General features: G+C 42.9%; 1 protein-coding gene across 2 annotated transcripts in view; it reads right to left on the reverse strand.

The window, feature by feature from the left end:
- The window catches only part of ARHGEF7 (Rho guanine nucleotide exchange factor 7), a 121,218-nt gene that overhangs the window by 76,624 nt on the left and 25,419 nt on the right, over nucleotides 1-19,175 (reverse strand). For both annotated transcript variants that reach the window (XM_015421338.1, XM_015421337.1), the window contains 5 exons: nucleotides 18,641-18,842; nucleotides 13,068-13,156; nucleotides 4,509-4,603; nucleotides 3,056-3,151; nucleotides 545-667 (listed from right to left, as the gene is read on the reverse strand). In XM_015421338.1, the coding sequence (XP_015276824.1) occupies nucleotides 545-667; nucleotides 3,056-3,151; nucleotides 4,509-4,603; nucleotides 13,068-13,156; nucleotides 18,641-18,839 (602 nt within the window). In that variant the 5' untranslated portion in view covers nucleotides 18,840-18,842. The remainder of the gene's footprint in view (nucleotides 1-544; nucleotides 668-3,055; nucleotides 3,152-4,508; nucleotides 4,604-13,067; nucleotides 13,157-18,640; nucleotides 18,843-19,175) is intronic.

Consider the following 19,175-nt stretch of genomic DNA (forward strand, 5'->3'; position numbering starts at 1 on the left):
TGGCGGACGGAGGCTGCAGGCCTCGTCCGCCGGCCTGGAGAGCGGGCGGGGGGAACCGGCAGACGGAGGCTGCAGGCCTCGTCCGCCGGCCTGGAGTGCGGGCGGGGGGGCCTACGGCTCCGTTCGCCACTGTCCTGAATGTGGCGGGTTAGTTTATGGCCAGAAGAATTGCCCTCAGAAGACGCTGGCTGCGATACTGGCTCCCTCCCCTCCCAGCCACCCAGCCAATGGCAGCCCAGGTTCACTGAGGGAGCCAGTCATCACAGCCAGCGTCTTCTGAGTGGCAATTCTTCCGGCCATACACTAACGGGGCGCATTTTAGAATTTTGGCACCCAAAACTCTTTTATTATAAGGGAGAGATACTTTTGCCATACGTGAACAACTGATCTGAATACTAAGAATAACCTTGCATTTGTTTGCAAACACTTCTTTCCCCAAACAGAACAGATGGGAAAATATAAAGGACACACTGGGGCAGCTACAAGGTGTTCTGCATCTTCGAGCCCCCGTGCTTTACCAGTACAAGATGCAGATTGGACGTACCTGTGTTCTGTGAGAACAGTTACTGCTGATGGGTGGTTGGCACAGTACACAAGATATAAATTTTTCATCTGCGGCATCAGATTTAGAAAGCAACCACCGACTCTCTGCTGAGCTTCAGGCAACCTGAAACAAAGGAACATCGATGTAACTTCTAAACTCTTCTGAGACTTAATGCATAATGTATTCCAAAATCAGCAAGGCACATGTGACCTTTACCTTGGCCGCCTCGAAGTCTAGGCATGATGGGCAAGTAGGAAAGCTGTAAAAATGGCCACTCTAAAACAATAACCCGAGGGGAGGCACAAAGCTTCGAAAGAGGTTTTATTAGAACCTTCAGTCCAACTTGTTTTCCTGGTATACTTGATATTTTGTGATGGGATGGCATTACTCTGTATATGAGCTGCTGTATTTTTTCATTGATTTACTGTGTTATTTGAGTCCTTTATATTTAACCCAGTACATTTTTTATCCTTCCCTTCCTTCAAGGTGCTCTGGGTGGCACACAACATTTTCCCTTCTGTCATTTTATCCTTGCAGCAACACTGCTAGGTAGGTTCAACGGAGAGAGAATGACTGGGCCAACAGCGCTGGAGAAATGATGGCCGCACCGGTAGGCAGGAAGAAAGAAAAGCCAGGTGCAAGGTGAAAAGATTTATTGAAGTTTTCTAGATCCCTATGCGTTTCATTGTAGGCTTTATTGAGGGATCTTCTATGGAGTTATTCAATTTCCACCTTCAGGTTTTTTCATTGCTCAAGGCGGAAACTGAAAAACTCCACAGAAGATCCCCCGACGAAGCCTAGAGCGAAATGCATAGGGATCTAGAAAACTTCAATAAATCTTTTCACCTTGCACCTGGTTTTTCTTTCTTCCTGGGCCAACATCACCCAGAGGGCTTCATGACATAGAAGGGCTTTGAACATAGGCCGCCCAGATCCTAATCCAACGCTATAATCACTACACCACACCAGCGTTTGCATTTCTGATTTCCCTGCATTACATTAGCAAAAACTATGTCTTGCAATGAGTCATCTAGTAAACATATTTATCTCTGCTGAATATAGTGGGCTTAAGAGCATGTAACTGAACTCAAAATTGAAGTCAACACCAATATTACAGCTAATAACAACCAAAATCAATGACTCCTTTCAACGTTTATTAACAAATTCTCGCTACTGTTTCCCAATGCTTGCTGTTGATCCCCCAATGATAGGCAGCTTGAAGCATGGGCAGCTCACTTCTTTTGGATCTTCTGGTTCCAAATGTAATGATTAAGAGCTAATGCCGCTATTGCTTTCACCCCCAACCAGCTATTTTTAATTGGGGGCATTGATCCAGATTGCCCACCTCATAAAAAAGGAACTGTCTCCTTTCTTCTGTCAGCTGCTAGAATAGCAGTAGCAACTAGATGGAAATTGGATAAACCTCCTGGCTTAAACCTCTGGCATAAAAAACTATGGAGTACCTACATAATGGCCAAGCTCTCTGACAATATTTACCAACTCGAACATCCTCTCTCCTCTTCTACTTTCTCGGCTGTCTGGTTTCCTGTTCTAGAATATCTCGTTTCACAAGAAACCATCCCTAATAAAATTAATGACCTTTCCTTATGGTAACGTTTTTTACTGTTAACTTATGTTGTTTAGTGGCATGGAATATCTTGGTTAATCACTATTAGGTTCTATATAAGCTATAGGTAAATTTTCTTATGAAGGTTTCAATTTTACAATAACCTATACTAGCTAACATTTGAATTTTATTGTGCTTTATATTTGAGTTATGATAATATTGAACAGTATATATGTACTCTGTATATGATTGTGAAGCTGCAATAAAATGTGGAAGGAAGGAAGGAAGGAAGGAAGGAAGGAAGGAAGGGAGGGAGGGAGGGAGGAAGGAAGGAAGGAAGGAAGGAAGGAAATGCTGGTTTCATGAGCAGGCTGCGAGTGTATCCGCACCCGCACCCCCACCCACCACCACTTTCCCTGCACTCAAACCCCTCTATGGCTCTTGATTCTGAACCCAAGTGCTTGCATTCTGCTCAGGCAAAATGAAGGCAGATGGTTTGTGCAGGAGAAGGAAGAGACAACATCACCTCCCACCCGCCTAAACCTAACTGATGGCCAGAGTTATACTGTACATTCACCAACCATACAATTTTAACCCTATTTCAGCAATACATAAAAGACTATGAGAACAAAATAGAAAAAGAACACATATTCCTGTTACAATTCATGTAGTGTCATCTGTTTTAATACCCTTCAACATATTACATAAAACTATTAGTGTGTTCACACAGTCAAATCCAGTAAGCCTTACAGTATTTTTGCATTAATGTTTCTGGAGTTGATACTCCAACCATATGTTTCCTTTCATTTATATAATTTTTTCCCAATAAAAATTAATACCATACTTAAACCAAGCATCAGTGAATAAAGTACAAATTCCTTCAGATAAATCAGGGTCACTCTAGACAATTCCATGTATTGTTTAGTTAGTCTTGCAGTACTTACTTGGTGCATTCTTCTAAAGACTGCACAAGCATTTGCTGAAAGGAACTGATTTCTTCTAGGTTTCCCATTAAATATGAAGTATCTGTAGAATTTAACCTGAAGCCAAGAAAAATTAGGAAGTTAAGAATAAACACTCGTACAAAACCAAAATAATCTGTAATATTTCTTAAAGCCAGGAACTTGTTTCTTATGTGAGAGGTAAAGAAATCTTCCCTCTTTTGTGCTCTGTTTATCCCTTTCACCTTCAGTTCATACACGTTTAGGACCAGCTCGCTTTCTTTAACCGAACACGAACAGGTTCTCACAGCATTTACCAAAGCAGGGTTAGATACCTTACAATTGGTGATGGTAAGAGGCTGTTACAGTGTGATCCCATATAAAGAAAGTGATCAGAACTTGCGATCAGATTTCTATTAAGGATCTATTACTGCCCAAGATTTGCATTAGAATGTGAAAGATACCTTAGGAATATTTTATTAAAATATCCAGAGAGCATGGATAAAGATAAACTATATTACTTGCTGACAAAAGTAAATGGATAACGATGCAAACGGCAAAGTTCGTTGCATGGGTGATAAAGGCCTTACCAAACCATCCACTGTTAACGCGGCTGATGGATAAACCTATTTATTTTGTTGACTATCTGACTGAATTGCGTGAATTGTTCATTTTAACTCATATTTTCGTTGTGACCTTAACAATTGCTTATAAAATTGTAATGTATATTAGAGCTTTTATTGTTATTGTGATTGTCGCATTATAACTCTGTTGGTATTTTTAGTGTTAAATCCTATGGCTGTGAGCTAATGCAATGAAGCTCATGATTGTAAGGGACTCTCTTTCACTTGCAAGCCCCTTAAAAAAGTCACTGGTGGCAGCGTCATAGAAGTTCAGACACATCTTGGAATTGCTTAAGTAGGCCATCAGGACCAATTTTAATGTTACAGCCCCTCCTCTAGCTTCCACTGAGTAGGTATAACATTTACCATGTGTTATACCCAGGTGGGCAGCCATGTTGGTCAAAACATCTTCATTAAGTTGTATGCTTATTTGCTGTTCCCCTTGTAGAGGCATCTGCCTATACATATGAACTGTTAACCTCCATTTCAATGTATCTGAGGAAGTGTGCATGCATATGAAAGCTAATACCTTGAATAAACTTTTGTTGGTCCCAAAGGTGCCACTGGACTCAAAATTTGATTTACCATGTGTTGTCGCTCCTGCAATGCTGCAAATGAGCCAACAGACAGGACAAGGTCCTTTAACGATTATGCCTGCTGGAATGCTGCCAAAAACGTACTGCACTTCTGAATATATGAAGCTGCCTTATTCCAAGTCAGACTATTAGTATTGACAGTGAATGGCAGCATCTCCTCTGTGGTCCCAGGAAGAGGAAGGTCTTCTCTGGCACCTTCTGCTCGAGATGTTTTAGATGCAGACGCCAAAGACTTACTTCTCACTGGCTTGTAAAGGCCTCAGGTAGTTAGAAAGCATGGTCTGTAGTTCTTTAGCGTATTCATTTTCTGTTTCTAAAATATTTTGTAGCACCTGTAACACACGAAAACTTGGTTTTAAAGCTCAAAAGCAAAAAAAGACGCCAAACACAACTGGACTCTGAAACATTTCTTTACCTCTCAAAAGAGTCTAGATGCAAGCTGGATAGGAAATGGGAAACACCAAACCATTCTGTAGGACGTTACAATTAAGGAACTTAAAATTAAGTCAGAGTAAGTAATGTGATGAAGTTGTGAGAAATGGTTTAAAAAATGGTATTGTACAAAGGTCTTTCTTAAAGTGCCTTGATTAGCACTAGCTAATCATGTTGGCAAATATACAAGTCAAAAGTATGAGGCAGTACCATACTATACCAGTTTCCTCCACACATGCCTTGGTATAATTATGCCAGTGTGTACAGAACAGCATGGCACAGGAGAGGCAGGCAGAAGCATGGGACTGATTCAATGTGCCACAGCCAGGCCAAAGAGATTTATTTATTTATTTATCACATTTGTACCCCGCCCTCCACGCAATGCAGGCTCAGGGCGGCTCACAGTCAGTACATAAAATACAGATTTCTGCTGTATCCAGACACACTACAAACCCCTGCTGCATAGACCATTTGTACCCCCTGGGTCACCAATGGTAGGGCCCAGTGATTTAAAGAATCATATGAATTCTCGGTACATGTAACGCTACTTCTTCTAATGTACACAGATATAAATGCACACACAAAAGCACACAAATCCAAGTTCAAATGACTCATCGAGTTCCTTCCAGCTTTCTGGGGATTTTTACATAACACAAAGCATAGGGACTGGTTCACACACTCCTCAATTTCCCACCACCAGATTGTTCCAGCTGAACGTGTCAGCTGACTCCACCCGAAGCAACGAAAGTTCTATTTGCGGTCTTTGATTTGCAATACAAGTCACCACTTGATGCTGTGTCATTGCTTCCTGGAAGTCATCACTGCCTAACATCAAGGGTGTGAAAGTGGTATCAGCTTTCTCGCTTTCAAATAAACCCTCCGCACACAGTAGATATGAAGGACAGACTACTGCTGCAGAGGGCTTCCACCCAATCATGCAGCACTGGCAAAAAAAAAAAGAATCCAGTGTTCTGGGCCATGGGATTCTTTAAACTGTCTGCTGTCTGCTGATCTGCAGACCCTCTTATGTCCTGTCGGCTGGTGTACCAGTTACCTGGGCAGAGACGCCACCTCAGGTTAGAACCATGAAAGTTAATGCCTAGATGAAGGGGCTGAGGGAGAGGCATACCAGCAATCCATAAGCAGCAAAACACATGCTGCTGCAGAGAAGAACCAGTGCTGAACATCACTTTCTCCATGAGATACGTAATTTTATAAACTTCTTTCCAGCCCTTCAACTTAGTCATTCTTGTACCCTAAATTAAAAAGTCACAAGCACGATAGCCTTTTCTCAGCGGGATGGTATTTTCTGGCTGTCCTTTTCTTTGTGTCCTCCAGTTCCACAAAATACTTTTGGACTTGGGTCAAACAGACTCACGCACAGTTGTGCCACAAAGGCATGAGGAGGAGGAGGAGGAGGAGGAGGAGGGGAAGAGGAAGCGATTGGATTTATACCCCGCCCTTCACTATCCAAAGGTGTCTCAGAGCAGCTTACAAACTCCTTTCCCTTCCCCTCCCCTAGGAGGAGGAGGAGGAGGAGGAGGAGGAGGAGGAGGAGGGTTTTTCCAGTCTGCTGCCCAAAATTTCCTTCATGGATAGTCAGAATTAATTCAGACCCAATAAGAGTACTTAAGGTATTTGACTATTCCCTCCTACCATACACAGATTTCCATCTACTTGCGTTTAAATTAGATTTCTGATTTTGTTACCCATTCATCCTCTGGAGACATCCTTTGGGGGTCTGTGAGGTCTTCACAGGATTTCACCACACATAAGTTGATGTCAAGGCAAACTTGACTACCTCCGTAGTCATCATAGCACTAATTCTATAGGGCTTACAAACTGCAGTGAACATAATATAGATCCTTAGGGGGACCCTACTTCCCTCCACTGGAAGAATAACTCATTTCTTCCTCCCCATTAGGAACTGATCCACAAGAGGACTCGTCTCTTATTCCACAATTACTAAACTGACTTGGGAAACTTCTCAAAAAACATATATATTTTTTGGAAATCCAAGTGTGTAAAATCAATGGGGCTCAGCTACTATCTAAATACGTGCTGACACTCTCAAAGGTCCTCATGAAGGTTGGCAAGGCAAGACTTGCCTTTGCAAAGACTATGCTAACTCATCTTTGGCAAGTCTTGTTCTTTAAATGTTTGTTTAAAAATGTTTAGCTTTAAAAAAAACTTCTACCAATTTAACAGATTAGGTCTAAGATTTCTCAAACTCCCACTGGATTCCTTTTAAAAATTACATGTTACATTGGCTAGTCTCCAATCCTGTGGTAAAAAGTTCAATTTCCAGACCAACTTGCATATTTCTGTTATTAAATGAGCAATCTCACTTTTAAGGGCTATTTAGTGACCGCCCTGGGTTTGTGAATTACCTGTGAAATGGTATCCTTTGTTGCCTCTCTTGGGCATACGTCCTCTGATGCCACCCCTGAGAACCAGCATTCAGACACAGGAAATTTCCAGGATTTCCCACCGTAAAGTCCTCTTTGTAGCTTCCCTGCCCTCCTTCAGCACTCTTTCAAACCTCTGTCACATAAAGATTTCTATGGCCCCGGTCACACGGCAAAGTTGCCATGGGAGAGGCACGGATGGTGGGCGGATTATCCAGGCGCGATCACACCCCGACCGACATCTGGGAAGTGGAGCGCACCCATGGCTTACCGCCGACAATGTGCCCTAAAAAACTAGTACCTCCAAGGTACTAGTAAACGTTTGCCACGGGCTGCCTCCAAACGCCCGTGGTGTGATCGCACTGGCGCGCGGCATTCCCCTCCGGTCCCTCGTTTACCCACCAGCGCGTCTGATCTTGTAATAGCGCATCAAACTGCGCCGGGGCAATTAGCCACGCCCCCCCCCGCGATATCCAGCCTGTGTGACCGGGGCCTATATTGCCTTATCTTCACAAAGTTTAGAAAAGAGCTACTTTGGCAAAGAACAAGTCCAGCCACCCATACAACAAAATGCCGGGGAACAGGGATTTCCCCATTGCACAGCAGAAACTTTATTAGCTACAGTTATGCTTGCAGAAAACTGTATGTTTTTACAAGTTTATGCACAGGGCTTTTACTCCTTTCAAAACAGAAGTCTTAGTTGCTTTAAGAACTCTAGTACGAATGCAATTTCACTCCAAGCATTGGTAGTTTTTTTTGGAGATACTAAACTGGCTACATGCAGTTCATAGTGTGTTTGGGATAGGCAAGTTATTCATGTCTATATGAAAACTTGATGAAACAAGTGGTATGCTGAACTATTAAAAATGGGAGAATTCACTGCTTCTTTCATTAGCATTGCTGAACTCCTGTTTATTCCCTTGAATGGGCCTATTCAATTGCAGAGGGGAGGAAAGGGAGACTATTTCTGAGTTCATTCTTTTGTTGGTAACTTGACTCCTGCCCCAAAGATTAAAATGTCTCCATTCTACAAAAAGCTCTAGGAAGGACAACATGTCACAATGCAACCAAGCTAATAATTAGCCAGTTACAAAGAACAATACTGCACAAGCATACCCATATGCAGAAAAATTAACAAATCTTACCTTGCAAAGTAAAGATGATGAAACATCAGTCGACTACTACAAGCAGACGGTCTACATACAAGAAAACAACCAATTGCTGTGTGCTGCAATATGAAGCCAAATATGGGGGCAGGGGGCTTGTAAAGAAGGTAAGAGGACAAAAACAGGGACCCCAGACAGTATCTCTTTGTAAGACATGTAGGTATTAGGCTTATCACACTGGCAGAACTACACAGGAAGTGTCCATTGGGGTTGCGTCATTTCAAAACAAGCCATCAAGAGTCATTTTCATGTTCCAAATGCGGGGGGGGGGGGGGGGAGGGGGGGGACCCTGACAACTATATTGTCTCACGTAACACCTAGAAGAAAGACCTTTCGCTGGAATAACCCTACATAAAAATAAGACCGTCAAAACTAAGAACACATTTGTATTCAACACTTACTAAAAAAGAAACAAACATTGTATAAACCTAAACAATTTTATACAAACATTGTATAAACGTAAACAATTTTATACCATTTTAAAATGGCCATCGGCTTTTATTTATTTACTTGTTTGTTTGTTATGCTACAGTTTGGGCTTGCTGCAAACTAAGCCCCTAGGATTCAAACTCTGACTATCTGACACTTCTTACATATATATTCACTTGTTGCAGAACAGGCTATTCTGAACTTAAAGATTTACATACACTGATTGTACTTAGAAGGTTTTAAACTGCCGTAATTCTTGCATTTCCACTGTCTTCAGATATGCTGCAAGATAAACATGCCATGCAGAGATGCAGGGAAGGCTGTGAAGACCGCATCATGCTTATAAAAAAAAAAATACAGTAACACAGAGATTACAGAAAAATACAGTAACTGCTGCGTTTTCAGACTGCAATGCTTCACAATTCCTAACCTCATCATCCTGCTTTTCCGCTCTAATAATCACCTTTCTCCTCTTCCCTGCTCTCTGCATGTTCTGGCTGCTGCATGAACCCAAGAGGTGTCAAAGGGCTTATTCCAAACCTCCGTCACATTTGACAGAACTAGGCACCAAATGCGGTTTACAGTACGCAGCACAAGGGAGAAGTATAAAGCGCTGAATTCATCCACTAAGAACCAACCCTCCGTCACAAGGAATGGGGGGGGGGGGGGAAACGGGATGACAAGGATATCTAACCGCTCACTCACAAAACACCCAGTTATCTCCCTAAAGCAAAAGCTCTGACTACAGGCCAATTTTTAAAAATGACCCACCTAATGGGAATCTTATGATGTCAGGTGAAAGGAAAAACCAACCGTGATCTCACCCATTTTTTAAAAAATAATCATACGGAGGGAGGGGGATGTGTGATTTTCCCATAAGATGCACAGTGTCTATTTTGTCACAACTGTCCACTTGTTCAGAAGCTACTCTTTTAAAATCATGACAAGAGATTTTTCTATTTTTGTGTTTTTTGTGTAACAGCAACAACAGTACGACAAACAAGCAACAAAATCAAAAAAAGAACTCGGGCTGTGATCCAAAGGCATCTTGCATTAGTCAAAGGCATTTCTGCTCATGAAAAGGGGAGGGGGTTTCCATACATTTCCCCTTCCAGCTGCAGCTCCTCCCCCTAGCAACATCCCTCACCACTCCATAATGTCACCCAACTGCCAGGAGTGATTTTCGGATGGAAACAGAGTTATAGAGCAGTAAGGAAGAGTCATGACAGTCACCCCATCCTATGACCACACAGCCACTCAGCACTGAAAAGCTGTCTTTGAGGCCCTGACCTGGATAGCCCAGGCAAGCCCAATCTCGGAAACTAAGCAGGGTCGACTCTGGCAAGTGCTTGGATGGGAGACCTCCTTGGAATATCAGAGCCAGGAGGCAGGGGCAGGCTTTATTCAGCCACTTCTCTGAATATCCTCCATCCCCCCCCCCCAGTAAGGGTCAGTCACCAGAGGTTGCCATGACTTCCAGGTACACACACATAAAAAAGCAAAAATAAGAAAAAGAAAAAAAAGCTGTGTCTGAGTGTCTGGATTGGGTAGCTCAGTTTGGTTCCTCTTCCTCCAGCCCTGGTACTTTGGAAAACCCTGCCCGAGTAACCCTGTAAGTTCTGGTGTGTTTGTTACCCCCACACACACACACACATGTTGGGTTTTGAAAGTGTGTACAGCCATGGCCGATCAGCCCTGTCCCTGAGCAAAGTTCCCTGCTGATATTACCCCTTGGAGCCATAGAGACCTCAAGACCACTCCTGCCCTTGGCTTTAACATACCTCAGGAAACAGGCCCCTGGAGCCAAGCCGCAACACGCCAATTATATTTAACATTTTTAAAATGTAATGGGCAAAGGTAAACAGTGATGAGATACAATTCAGACTTCGCATTTGAGGGCTCAAGATATGAACACCGATCCAGAACAGTTGCAAGTAAACACAGGTACTTCATTCCTTACAGGAGTTCTTTACCATGAGCCCGTTTATACTCAAACCTTCAGCAATCTGTAAGCTAAACTACTGAGATAAACAACTTAAGAAGTTCCAAAACAAAAAAAGCAAAAAAAGAGACGGTAAAACCCCAAGAACCATAAAGGAGGATTTCTTTGAAAGACATTCTGCTCAGATTCACATGGAATTCACACTGAAATGCCTTGCAAAGCCTTGAGGTCCACAGCCCTCCGCTTTTTCCAAGGACCAAAATGCCAGGTGATTGTGGCACGAGCAGCTTTTTTATAATTTAAGCCCTGATCCATAGTCTGAACTGTATTTCATCATGGAAGAGGAAAACAATGTATACTGCCCTAAGAACCTTGGAGGGGGGCCTCGGGAGAACAAAATACTAGGTAGATGTCTTTTTGAGACTTCAACACATGTTTCCCTAGTGGCTCAATCAACCTGCTTCTTGATTCATTCGGGATAACCCCCTTTTTATTTGGGCCTATACTTCTACCCCTACCCGTGTGAAGAAAAACTTGCCAAAAGACTCTCAAACACAAGCCTGAAGCCCAGATCATATATTTGAGAGAAGCGATGTTGACCTTCCACAGTGGTGAAAGTGAGCTCACCCACTGTCTGCTTTCCATGGTGATTACGCTGAAAGCAAAACAAGGGGTCCGGTGTGTGCGTATGCACATGGGGGAGGCACCACACAATGGGCTTCTGTGAGAAGGCAATTGTAGAGAGTGTCGACTTTTCATTTAGCACGATCGCCTTGGCCTAAGTGGAAAGGAAGAGCTTAAGACTGTACTGCTCCTTCTATATATATATCAGCCAGGAAGTGACATGTGGAAGTGGGAAACCTCCCAAAAGCTATCTAGGCCTCAGCAGCTAAGTCAGATCTACCTCTGACCGTTCACATACAATGAAGGCCTAACAAATATTCATCCCCCCCTTGTGGCCTAAGGCCATGAACAGGAATGTCTAACCAGCCTTCAAACACATAAACATTCAGATAGAACCACAGAGTTGGAAGGAGCCATACAGGCCATCTAGTCCAACCCCCTGCTCAAAGTAGGATCAGCCTAGAGCATCCCTGGCAAGTGTTTGTCCAGCCGCTGCTTAAAGACTGCCAGTGAGGGAGAGCTCACCACCTCCCTAGGCAGCTGATTCCATCGATGAACAACTCTTACTGTAAAAAAGTTTTCCCCAATATCCAGCTGGTACCTTTCCGCCCTTAATTTAAATCCATTATTGTGAGTCATGGCCTCTGCTGCCAACAGGAACAGCTCCCTGCCCTCCTCTAAGTGACAGTCCTTCCAATACTTAAAGAGAGCAATCATGTCCCCCCTCAACCTCCTCTTTTCCAGACTGAACATTCCCAAGTCCCTCAGCCTTTCCTCATAGGGCTTGGTCTCCAGGCCCCTGATCATCTTCGTCGCTCTCCTCTGCACCCGCTCCATTCTGTCCACATCCTTTTTCAAGTGAGGCCTCCAGAACTGCACACAATACTCCAGGTGCAGCCTGTCCAATGCAGTGTACAGCAGGACTATGACATCTTGCGATTTGGCTCTTATGTCTCCATTGATATACCCCAAGATCGTATTAGCCTTTTTTGTCACTGCATCACACTGGCTGCTCATATTTCACTTGCAGTCCACCCATACCCCAAGAACCTGTTCACAGACGCTGCTACCCAGAAGTAAATCCCCCATCCAATATGCATGTTCCTCATTTTTGTTACCCAGCACTTATCCTTGTTAATTTGCATCTTGTTCACATCCACCCACTTTTAACCAACAACCTCAAGGTCCTATTAGCAGGCATCCTGTGAGAAAGACCTTTCAAAATCTGTACTAAACTGGTGCGCTATTCCAAGCTAATTTCCCCAGCTCCCACTGCTACAATACACAAGATTTTGGATTGCAGAAAACGTCCAGCACAAAGGATCAATCCAACAAATCCAAACATTTCCTCAGCTTTGAAGAATTTGCAATAAAAAGAAAAGAAAAGCTCAGCAGAACTGGCCCTCAATACTGAACCTAAGGGCAAGTCAGAACCAAAGCCAAGATACAATGAGACCAAATATCCATCCTACTGCAATAACTTTCACATATCAGTGCATCCACATACCTATGCGGCTAATCCATCTCATACCAACTACAGCATGCTACAAGCCAGGTAAGTAAAGCACACTGCATGTGAAATGCACACAGGTGAGAAACAGAAGTGGCACCTGGTGTCACTGGAAGGCTATATGCAGCTTGGCAAATTATTAGTTGTGCATGCCTGGTTTAAGGTCATATGTTAAGATCATAGGTATATGACTACACATTGCAAAAATAATTACTCCATTTTTTGGTAACACAAATTCTTGGAAGAACATAAATGGATGTCTGAGTCAGAGAAAAGATCACTCACCACATTGTAATAGCTTTTGCTAATAGCAGATGTATCAAATCCTTTTGGAGGACTCTTCAGCGTTCCTGATTTGGGGGAGACGGGTTTTTCTGAAATACAAAATGTTGCAGCAATAGGATGCAGTTCCACAGTTCAGACACTAGAGGTCAAACAAACTGCTCTTCTTAAAGCAGTGATGACAGGATTCAGGCTACTTACGGTACTTAGGCATGCGACAATTTAAATATGTACACATATAAGCTCTGTCAAATCTACCAGCAAAGATGATTTTTTTAATTGCATTTGTAAAAGAAACACATTATACCACATTTCATATGAGAGAATATATTTACCCAAGAGTTGTACTACTTCCAAATACCATTCACAGAATACATTGCACAGAAAAGCAAAAAAAGTGGTATGAATTTTGACTGTTTTGTATTACAATTTGTTGATAGGATTTTTTAAAAAACAAATGAACGAAAGGAGTGCAAAGACAGTCATTCAGTGTTTATTACAGAACTGCAAAATACCATAACAGTTTCTTTGTTGAAAATGTTTCTAAAATTGCACTAAAAGATTCACAGACTGCCATTTTTACAAGAACCTCCCCCCCACAGACACAGAATTGAAATAAATTTAAACTGTACATTTGTTATACATATCTCATTCTGAACACTGTGAGGGTTGTTACAGCCACCACAGGTGACTGTCTTTATCAGACCTCAAAGGCAAACCCTAGGAGCCTTAGCAGTCCATTGTAATCCCTTGTTATTCTCCACAGAGATTCCAGACTCATCTTCAGGGATAAGAACCTGAGGGTTTTAAGCAGGCTGCAGAATTCTGATGGGTGATATCAGAAGTGCCAATGCTTAAACCTGCTTGGTTTAAAAGTCTCTCTAATCTCAGTATATCTAGATTGTGCCTTACTAAATTTAGGGGGTCCCTAGAAGGCACTGTGGCTCTCTAGCTGCATAATGCCTGTCTGAATCTTCTGTCAAAGAAAAGATAACTTATCAAAGTTTCAGGAACAACTTCTGTTTTTAAATGTCTAATAGAAGAAGAACTAATGGCTTAGTGTCAAACACTTGTACCTCGGGTTGCCAGGTCCTTCCTAGTCCCCCATGGGGGACTTTGAGGGGGCATTTCTGGAGGGGAATGGGACGTCCCCAATGTGATGATGTCACCACTCATAAGTGACATCATCACGCTTAGGAATCAGCACCCAAACAGCAAATTCGCTGCTTGGAGTTCGGGTGTCCCCCCCCCCCCGCCAACGGGGACCCTTTAAATGCTTTTGGCAAGAAGCAGGAGCCGTGTGGGCCCGCAGTCCAAAAAGTGAATTCAGCACATGGAATTCAAGCATCTTCCCCCACACACCCCGCTTCTTGCCAAAAGTATTTAAAGGGTGCAGGCATGAAGCCGCCCCCTCCCTCCCCTCTTGGAAGATTTAAAGGGCCCTCCAGCAAGAGGGGAGGGAAAGGGGTGGCTGCCGTTGGGGGTGAGGCTTGGGGCTGGGCTTCCCCTGGCCGGTGGCAGGCAGGAGCCCGCCAAATCGGGGGATTCCCTGCCCCCCTTTGGGGACTGGCATCCCTACTTGCACCCCTTACACACATACACTGTTCCACATCAAGAAATACAGAGATGTCAGATCTCAGAAGCTAAGCAGCACTGACCCTGGCAAGTATTTGAATGGGAGACCTCAAAGGAATACCAGGCCCGGGATGCAGAGGTAGGCAATAGCAAGCCACCTCTCTGAAACATCCAAGCCCCACTAGGGGTTGCCAGAAGTCAACCATGACTTCCAGGCATGCACACACTCACACAAAAAGATACAGTAATTATGTACCTGTGTAAATGGCCGAAATTTGCAAAATTAAAAGTGAAATTCTGGGGAATATTGTAAAAATTGGAATACTTTCTCTTTTAGGAGGAATTAAACGTACAAGGTGTTCAAAATGCTTCCTAAAAACTATGTAGTGTTAATATTGCCAAGTAACACTACAAATCTACAAGAACAGAAGCCATGTAAAAATACCTTTTATTAAGACCAACCAAAAGAAAACACAACTCATTGTACAAGCTTTCAAGTTCTTCAGAACTCTTTCAGGGTAGATGTTCAAATGGAAGGCAGAGAGCAGAACTCAAGGCCATGGTTGTGAAACCTCTCTCTCTCTCTGCAGCCTATGCAAAATGCATTATTGATTACCAATGGAACAGTGGGTGGCTAGTTGCTATTAAGCTGTGCCCTCAGCTTACTGTGACGAAGTAGCAAAATGGATTCCATTCAGATTAAAATATAAAAACAGATGGGTTTATCTGTTTTGGGATATTGCTATGGACCAACATAGCTACTATTTTTATTTATTTATTGTATGGCAGAGTTACATACAGAAGCATATAATTATAGATACAGCCACAAAATTAGAGAATGTTAATTCCAAAATATACTGTAGGCACAGGCAGCATATTTTCATGTGACTAATTTTCTCCACAATTAATGACACAAAGCATATGACGACACCAGCTGAGTTAGTGTGAGCTAGCTCACAGTTTTTTAGCCTCCGGCTCACTTATTTTTGTCTTTGCTCAGGAAGGATGGCTCCAGAGCAAACTAATTTATGCAGTAGCCAAATCGCTGGCTCACAACTTTAATGCCAGTAGCTCACAAAGTAGAATTTTTGTTCACAAGACTCCACAGCTTAGAGGGATCATTGGATGACACCAGACTAAGAAATCAGGCTACCCATGGCGGGCAATCTTCCACTCCAATCTGCTCTCGGGCAAGTTAATGTTGAGAGAAAATGGGGGAGGGAGGGAAATGACGATGTCACTTCTGCTTGCTGCATCCATGGTTCTCTAGGAATTTCCCCCCGTCTCTATGGTCTTTCCCATACAGGTTGAGGGGATTCCTAGAGTATTGCTAACAGGGCAATGCCATTTCCAGGTAATCACCCAGAAGCATCATTGCCATGTCAGCAACGCTCCCCCTTCCCATGATCCACCTGCAAAAGCTCCCAGAGGTTGCCAGCACAGAGATGGCAGCCTACTACTGAAAAGGTCAGCACTGTCAATGCAGTTAAGTTTAACTCAATATCCAAATATGGTGATAGCCAGATACTAATGACCACTTCCAAATTAATCATGATTTCTATTGCCAGACCTCTAGAGGAACAGTTTTGCCACTGCGTGAGACAGGATGTTGGACTAGATGGACCACTGGTCTGATCCAGCAAGGCTCTTATGTTCTCATTTTCAATTTTTATTTTTCCCCCCTGCTTCTCAGATGGCAAAACTGCAGTATGTTCTCTCCAGTACTGGGCATACTGCGAATCTTGTTTGAATAAAACTAAGGCACTTACATGCACCAAATTATACAAACTGATATCTTAACAAAACTAGAAATTATGCATTTGATATCCTTAAAGCATTTAGGTTTGATAAGAAAATATTGCATCTATATCGGTTACTCAATGGGAATGAAAAGCATCTTACATCATTCTCATCCATTTTACCTTCACAACCATCCTGTGAGGTAGCACTAGAAAAGAGCAAAAGTCCAGCAGCACCTTAAAGACTAACTAAATTTAACATAAGAACATAAGAACATAAGAGACGCCAATGTTGGATCAGGCCAAAGGCCCATCCAGTCCAACACTCTGTGTCACACAGTGGCCAGAAATACCAGTGCCATCAGGAGGTCCACCAGTGGGGTGGCAGTGAATTCCATGTGTTAATCACTCTTTGGGTGAAGAAGTACTTCCTTTTATCCGTTCTAACCCGACCGCTCTGCAGTTTCATGGAGTGCCCACGAGTTCTTGTATTGTGAGAAAGGGAGAAAAGTACCTCTTTCTTTACCTGCTCTTTCCCATGCATAATCTTATAAACCTCGATCATGTCACCCCTCAGTCGTCTTTTCTCCAAGCTAAAGAGCCCTAAGCGCTTTAACCTTTCCTCATAGGGAAAGTGTTCCAACCCTTTTATCATTCGAGTTGCCCTTTTCTGCACTTTTTCCAAAGCTATAATATCCTTTTTAAGGTGTGGTGCCCAGAACTGCACACAGTATTCCAAATGAGGTCTCACCATTGATTTATATAGGGGCATTATTATATTGGCTGATCTGTTTTCAATACCCTTCCTAATAATCCCCAGCATAGCATTGGCCTTCTTTATTGCAGTCACACACTGTCTCGACATTTTCAGTGAGTTATCCACTACAACTCCAAGATCTCTCTCTTGCTCAGTCTCTGCCAGTTCAGACCCCATCAATGTGTATTTATATTTAGGATTTTTGGCTCCAATGTGCATCACCTTGCACTTGGCCACATTGAACCCCATTTGCCATGTTGACGCCCACTCGCCCATCCTTGACAGATCCCCTTGGAGTGCCTCACAATCCTCACTGGTTTTCACCACCCTGAACAACTTTGTATCATCCGCAAATTTAGCCACTTCACTGCTTACTCCCATCTCCAAATCATTAATGAACAAGTTAAAAAGCAGTGGACCAAGTACTGATCCCTGCGGTACCCCACTGCTTACCACCCTCCACTGAGAAAATTTCCCACCTACACTCACTCTCTGTTTTCTATGAACTAGCCAGTTTTTGATCCATAAAAGGACTTGTCCTTCTATCCCATGATTTTTGAGCTTACTTAGGAGCCTTTGATGAGGAACTTTATCAAAAGCTTTCTGGAAGTCAAGGTAAATAATATCTATTGGATCCCCCTTGTCCACATGTTTGTTCACCCCCTCAAAGAACACTAACAGGTTAGTGAGACAAGATCTTCCCTTACAGAAACCGTGCTGAGTCTGCCTCAATAGTCTGTCGCAGGGTATGAGCTGTCATGGGTCATTGCTCATTTCTTCAGAAAGCTCATACCCAGAATCAAATTTTGTTAGTCTTTAAGGTGCTACTGGACTCTTGCTCTTTTCTGCTGCTACAGACAGACTAACATGGCTACCTATCTTGATCTACCTGTGAAGTAGGTTAGGCTGAGGATGTGTGACTGTCCCAAGGTCATCCACTGAGCTTCCATTGCACAGTCAGAAGTCTCCCAGATCCTAGTCTAAATCTCTAACCCCTACACCATACTGGCTTTTGTCAGGTAGCTGCTCTTGAACAGTAACAACCACACTGGCCTGGGTGAGTCATGCAAGTCAGGTAGTAGCAAGTCGCCCAATGGTTGCTGCCAGGCCTGGCCCCAACAAGTCTTCCCTCAGAGGCCAAAACAGCCCTGGAAGGGACCCTGCCCCTCTCCCCCCAACCTTTTCTGAGAAAAGTCAGAGCATGAAGGTTTGCATTACTACTGCGGTTGCCTAACAACAGCCACTGAGGGCATTCATTTCTTAAAGCTACAGGTGCTCCTTTATCATTTTGGGGGGCTTTAATCCCCCAATGTATTTTTTTTTTAAGATTTCAGATTTTTCTACAATCCCGGACTTTTCTCGGTTTTGTGGACAGATTTGTCTTGTCTGTCCATGGCCCCAGTCTCCTGATTTAAGTAATCACAGATGGCACCACACTGCCAGTTGGATACACTGATACAGGAATTCAAAAACAACTTAAGACCAGACAGGATCTTGAAACTCACCATTTGATTTTACTTCTCTTACATAATTGCTGGGAAACCAACCCGTCTTGCCATTGTGAGTTCCTTCCCACCAGCCCCCTTCTTCCACTCTTGTTACATGAATAATATCTCCTTTTGTAAAGGAAAGCTCATCTTCATTGGTCTGTTGAAAATTAAATTTTGCTCGCACTACCAGCTGATGGTTGCTGTTATCGGTCATGTCCTAGAATTGAGGGAGCAAAGAACAAAATTTCAGGCATGTTCCAAAATACAATACAAATTTAAAATCTAAGTAAATGAAATATCTCCTGACCCTGACAACTGAAGAACATTTCACAAGTTACTGCAAAAAGATAGTTAACCAATTGTAGAAATGCAGAGAACCAATTGTAGAAATACAGAGACCTATATCTTTTCTGTAGCAACTAAACAGCATTTGTGAGTCTCAGAACAACCGACAGAAAATGCTTCAGGCATATTGTTATTGAAAATATTTAAATCCTTCTCATCTCTTTTAGAATTAAGGCGGCTAACAAAGCAACAAAAGTTCCAAGAA

The sequence above is a fragment of the Gekko japonicus genome, unplaced genomic scaffold (assembly GCF_001447785.1).
Source record: "Gekko japonicus isolate JY-2015 unplaced genomic scaffold, Gekko_japonicus_V1.1 scaffold553, whole genome shotgun sequence".
Classification (NCBI taxonomy): Eukaryota; Metazoa; Chordata; class Lepidosauria; order Squamata; family Gekkonidae; genus Gekko; species Gekko japonicus.